General features: G+C 57.5%; 1 protein-coding gene across 2 annotated transcripts in view; it reads left to right on the top strand.

The window, feature by feature from the left end:
* The window catches only part of LOC138801701 (phosphatidylserine decarboxylase proenzyme, mitochondrial-like), a 112,853-nt gene extending 106,703 nt beyond the window's left edge, over nucleotides 1–6,150 (top strand). For both annotated transcript variants that reach the window (XM_069984779.1, XM_069984778.1), the window contains exon 8: nucleotides 5,830–6,150. In XM_069984779.1, the coding sequence (XP_069840880.1) occupies nucleotides 5,830–6,054 (225 nt within the window). In that variant the 3' untranslated portion in view covers nucleotides 6,055–6,150. The remainder of the gene's footprint in view (nucleotides 1–5,829) is intronic.
* Nucleotides 6,151–6,154: the final 4 nt, after the last annotated feature.

Consider the following 6,154-nt stretch of genomic DNA (forward strand, 5'->3'; position numbering starts at 1 on the left):
CTTCCCTGGCATCCTGTATAATGGGGTCACCAGCTTCCCTGGTATCCTGTATAATGGGGTCACTCAGCTTCCCTGGCATCCTGTATAATGGGGTCACTCAGCCTCCCAGCATTCTGTATAATGGGGTCACTAAGCTTCCCAGCATCCTGTATAATGGGGTCACTCAGCTTCCCTAGCATCCTGTATAATGGGGTCACTCAGCTTCTCTGGCATTCTGTATAATGGGGTCACTCAGCATCCCTAGCATCCTGTATAATGGGGTCACTCAGCTTCCCTAGCATCCTGTATAATGGGGTCACTCAGCTTCCCTAGCATCCTGTATAATGGGGTCACTCAGCTTCCCTGGCATCCTGTATAATGGGGTCACTCAGCTTCCCTAGCATCCTGTATAATGGGGTCACTCAGCTTCCCTGGCATCCTGTATAATGGGGTCTCTTACCCTCCCTGGCATCCTGTATAATGGGGTCTCTTACCCTCCCTGGCATCCTGTATAATGGGGTCACTCAGCTTCCCAGCATCCTGTATAATGGGGTCACTCAGCTTCCCTGGCATCCTGTATAATGGGGTTACTCAGCCTCCCAGCATCCTGTATAATGGGGTCACTAAGCTTCCCTGGCATCCTGTATAATGGGGTCTCTTACCCTCCCTGGCATCCTGTATAATGGGGTCACTCAGCTTCCCTGGCATCCTGTATAATGGGGTCACCAGCTTCCCAGCATCCTGTATAATGGGGTCACTCAGCCTCCCAGCATTCTGTATAATGGGGTCACTCAGCTTCCCTAGCATCCTGTATAATGGGGTCACCCAGCTTCCCTGGCATCCTGTATAATGGGGTCACTCAGCTTCCCTGGCATCCTGTATAATGGGGGTCACTCAGCTTCCCTGGCATCCTGTATAATGGGGTCACTCAGCTTCCCTGGTATCCTGTATAATGGGGTCACTCAGCTTCCCAGCATCCTGTATAATGGGGTCACTCAGCTTCCCTGGCATCCTGTATAATGGGGTCACTCAGCTTCCCTGGCATCCTGTATAATGGGGTCACTCAGCCTCCCAGCATCCTGTATAATGGAGTCACTCAGCTTCCCTGGCATCCTGTATAATGGGGTCACTCAGCTTCCCTGACATCCTGTATAATGGGGTCACTCAGCTTCCCTGGCATCCTGTATAATGGGGTCACTCAGCTTCCCAGCATCCTGTATAATGGGGTCACTCAGCTTCCCTGGCATCCTGTATAATGGGGTCACTCAGCCTCCCTGGCATCCTGTATAATGGGGTCACTCAGCCTCCCAGCATCCTGTATAATGGGGTCACTCAGCTTCCCTCAGCGTCTTAAAGCAGCCCGCACCTTGCAGGTGTCTCAGAGCCGCCCCAACCAGCAGGGACTCCGAGCGGCCTGCTACCCCTCACCCCAGGGCACAGCGTCTCAGAGCTGCTGAAGGTGGGGGGACAGCACCATATGGCCGGTACAGGTAACATGTTGGGGGGGCCCCATGAATCCTAGTTACGCCCCTGGCTGAGCGAGCAGGAGGCCGGGCAGCAGAGACATTGACTGACAGCAGAGCAAACAGGAGGCCGAGCAGCAGAGACACTGACTGACAGCAGAGCAAACTGGAGGCCGGGCAGCAGAGACACTGACTGACAGCTGAGCGAGCAGGAGGCCGGGCAGCAGAGACACTGACTGACAGCAGAGCAAACAGGAGGCCGAGCAGCAGAGACACTGACTGACAGCAGAGCAAACAGGAGGCCGGGCAGCAGAGACACTGACTGACAGCTGAGCGAGCAGGAGGCCGGGCAGCAGAGACACTGACTGACAGCAGAGCGAGCAGGAGGCCGGGCAGCAGAGACACTGACTGACAGCAGAGCAAACAGGAGGCCGGGCAGCAGAGACACTGACTGACAGCAGAGCAAACAGGAGGCCGGGCAGCAAAGACACTGACTGACAGCAGAGCAAACAGGAGGCCGAGCAGCAGAGACATTGACTGACAGCAGAGCAAACAGGAGGCCGAGCAGCAGAGACACTGACTGACAGCAGAGCAAACAGGAGGCCGAGCAGCAGAGACACTGACTGACAGCAGAGCAAACAGGAGGCCGAGCAGCAGAGACACTGACTAACAGCAGAGCAAACAGGAGGCCGAGCAGCAGAGACACTGACTGACAGCAGAGCAAACAGGAGGCCGAGCAGCAGAGACACTGACTGACAGCAGAGCAAACAGGAGGCCGAGCAGCAGAGACACTGACTGACAGCTGAGCGAGCAGGAGGCCGGGCAGCAGAGACCCTGACTGACAGCTGAGCGAGCAGGAGGCCGGGCAGCAGGGACACTGACTGACAGCTGAGCGAGCAGGAGGCCGGGCAGCGGGACACTGACTGACAGCTGAGCGAGCAGGAGGCCGGCAGCAGAGACACTGACTGACAGCTGAGAGAGCAGGAGGCCGGGCAGCAGAGACACTGACTGACAGCTGAGTGAGCATGAGGCCGGGCAGCAGAGACACTGACTGACAGCTGAGCGAGCAGAAGGCCGGGCAGCAGGGACACTGACTGACAGCTGAGCGAGCAGGATGCCGGGCAGCAGAGACACTGTGTGAGAGCTGAGCGAGCAGGAGGCCGGGGAGCAGAGACACTGACTGACAGCTGAGCGAGCAGGAGGCCGGGCAGCAGAGACACTGACTGACAGCTGAGCGAGCAGGAGGCCGGGCAGCAGAGACACTGTGTGAGAGCTGAGCGAGCAGGAGGCCGGGGAGCAGAGACACTGACTGACAGCTGAGCGAGCAGGAGGCCGGGCAGCAGAGACACTGACTGACAGCTAAGAGAGCAGGAGGCCGGGCAGCAGACACTGACTGACAGCTGAGAGAGCAGGAGGCCGGGCAGCAGAGACACTGTGTGAGAGCTGAGCGAGCAGGAGGCCGGGCAGCAGAGACACTGACTGACAGCTGAGCGAGCAGGAGGCCGGGCAGCAGAGACACTGACTGACAGCTGAGCGAGCAGGAGGCCGGGCAGCAGAGACACTGACAGCTGAGCGAGCAGGAGGCCGGGCAGCAGAGACATTGACAGCTGAGCGAGCAGGAGGCCGGGCAGCAGAGACACTGACTGACAGCTGAGAGAGCAGGAGGCCGGGCAGCAGAGACACTGACAGCTGAGCAAGCAGGAGGCCGGGCAGCAGAGACACTGACAGCTGAGCAAGCAGGAGGCCGGGCAGCAGAGACACTGACTGACAGCTGAGAGAGCAGGAGGCCGGGCAGCAGAGACACTGACAGCTGAGCGAGCAGGAGGCCGGGCAGCAGAGACACTGACAGCTGAGCGAGCAGGAGGCCAGGCAGCAGAGACACTGACAGCTAAACGGGCAGGAGGTCGGGCAGCAGAGACACTGACTGACAGCTGAGAGAGCAGGAGGCCGGGCAGCAGGGACACTGACAGCTGAGCGAGCAGGAGGCCGGGCAGCAGAGACACTGACTGACAGCTGAGCGAGCAGGAGGCCGGGCAGCAGAGACACTGACAGCTGAGCGAGCAGGAGGCCGGGCAGCAGAGACACTGACTGACAGCTGAGAGAGCAGGAGGCCGGGCAGCAGAGACACTGACAGCTGAGCGAGCAGGAGGCCGGGCAGCAGAGACACTGACAGCTGAGCGAGCAGGAGGCCGGGCAGCAGAGACACTGACAGCTGAGCGAGCAGGAGGCCAGGCAGCAGAGACACTGACAGCTGAGCGAGCAGGAGGCCGGGCAGCAGAGACACTGACTGACAGCTGAGAGAGCAGGAGGCCGGGCAGCAGAGACACTGACAGCTAAACGGGCAGGAGGTCGGGCAGCAGAGACACTGACAGCTAAACGGGCAGGAGGCCGGGCAGCAGAGACACTGACAGCTAAACGGGCAGGAGGCCGGGCAGCAGAGACACTGACAGCTGAGCGAGCAGGAGAGATTATTCATGTTGAGGAGGAAGGAACGGTAAGGGCGGACAGAGTGCTGCACAAACAACTCCTCTTTGACACTTTATTACAGTAGGAGACCTGAGATTGTGCATAATGCCCACTAGGGGACTGCCAGCTTCAGCAGTGTTAGCACCTTAGGTATCTCACACCAGGACCGTGGACAGGTAAGTATACAGCTTAAAGCGTAACTGTCATTTCAGGGTAATTTTTCTGAAAACATTAAATATCAACAGTACAAGCGATTTTAAGAAACTCTGTAATAGGATTTATGTACTAAAAGAGTTTCCTTCTGTACTGAAAAAGCAATCTCCCAGCCTCCCCCCTCACATCAGATGAAGCAGGATTTCTGTCTCCATTATGGTCTATGGAGAGGGGAGGGGCTGTTAGGAGTGAGTGAGCACGGAGCAGTCCTGCACAGCACAACACCCTGCAATCTTCTCTCAGTAAGTTCATAGATAAGCACTGACCTTTCTGACACCTGAATCCTGCGTTTTAGGTCCCCAGAGAGTCTACAAACAGCTGACCTTCATGTCACCTCTTCCTGCTCCCTCATCTCCCTCAGCCCCTCCCCCCTCCATAGGCTTACAATGGAGAGAGCAGAACCCGTCTTCACTGGCTTCTCTGTAATGAAGACGTGTTTGCCTGATAATGCACAGATAAGAGTCAGGGGGGGAGGCTGGGAGATTGCTTCTTGAGGACAGAAGGAGGCTTTTTGGCTGATGAAACCTATTACAGAGTTTCTTAAAATCGCTTATACTACTGATTTCTGCAATAAAAAAACACATGACAGTTACGCTTTAAGGGCTAGGGCTACATGGACATTGCTTACTATAAGTGTGCAGCCCTTGCTAAATGAATTGGCTTGGTAATCTAGCAGATCTACAGTCGCTTACAGGGGGCATCCGGCCATATGGCCCATAGACACAGTCACAGGCACAACAGAAGCAACAATGCTAGAACAGTTTAAATGCACATCAGAGAATACCTAGACCATGTGGCTTAAATAAAAATGTAACAGCGCTCAAGACTTCCAGCCGGCACTTCACACTAGATGCAGAGGTGCAGCACTGAACGGAGGTGCGCACAGCAAATATCCCATATAACAAACATATAGAGGGCGGCGGAAGGGAGGAGCGACTGGGTGCGCGGCGACAGGGAGGAGTGGTGGAGGTAGGGAGGAGCGGCTGGGTGCGCGGCGGAAGGGAGGAGCGGCGGAGGAAGGGAGGAGCGGCGGAGGAAGGGAGGAGCGACTGGGTGCGCGGCGGAAGGGAGGAGCGGCGGAGGAAGGGAGGAGCGGCTGGGTGCGCGGCGGAGGAAGGGAGGAGCGGCTGGGTGCGCGGCGGAGGAAGGGAGAAGCGGCTGGGTGCGCGGCGGAGGAAGGGAGAAGCGGCTGGGTGCGCGGCGGAGGAAGGGAGAAGCGGCTGGGTGCGCGGCGGAGGAAGGGAGAAGCGGCTGGGTGCGCGGCGGAGGAAGGGAGAAGCGGCTGGGTGCGCGGCGGAGGAAGGGAGGAGCGGCTGGGTGCGCGGCGGAGGAAGGGAGGAGCGGCTGGGTGCGCGGCGGAGGAAGGGAGAAGCGGCTGGGTGCGCGGCGGAGGAAGGGAGAAGCGGCTGGGTGCGCGGCGGAGGAAGGGAGAAGCGGCTGGGTGCGCGGCGGAGGAAGGGAGAAGCGGCTGGGTGCGCGGCGGAGGAAGGGAGAAGCGGCTGGGTGCGCGGCGGAGGAAGGGAGAAGCGGCTGGGTGCGCGGCGGAGGAAGGGAGAAGCGGCTGGGTGCGCGGCGGAGGAAGGGAGGAGTGGCTGGGTGCACGGCGGAGGAAGGGAGGAGCGGCTGGGTGCGCGGCGGAGGAAGGGAGGATGTGATTGGGCGATTACATTTCGGATTTACTCTTATCCTTATGTCTTTCTCTTTCAAGAAACTACAGACAAATCATTTTCACCACAAGAAGGGAAAGCATCATGACTGCAGCTACACAGAGCAACACGGACCCAGCGGCCTGGTCCTGGCGAAGGGGGACCCGCTGGGCGAATTTAACTTTGGCTCTACCATTGTTCTGGTCTTTGAGGGTCCTCGGGATTTCAAATTTGATACAAAAGGTGGAGCAAGGATCTTTATGGGCGATGCACTGGGGACACTCTGACTCCTCTTGCTTATTTTAACATTTACTGCTTTTAATTAAGAGATTTTCTAATAAAGTGTAAAAAAAAAAGAAGTGATTTTAATTGTAAAAAAATTTGTGA

This window comes from Dendropsophus ebraccatus, chromosome 9 (genome assembly GCF_027789765.1).
Source record: "Dendropsophus ebraccatus isolate aDenEbr1 chromosome 9, aDenEbr1.pat, whole genome shotgun sequence".
Taxonomy (NCBI): Eukaryota; Metazoa; Chordata; class Amphibia; order Anura; family Hylidae; genus Dendropsophus; species Dendropsophus ebraccatus.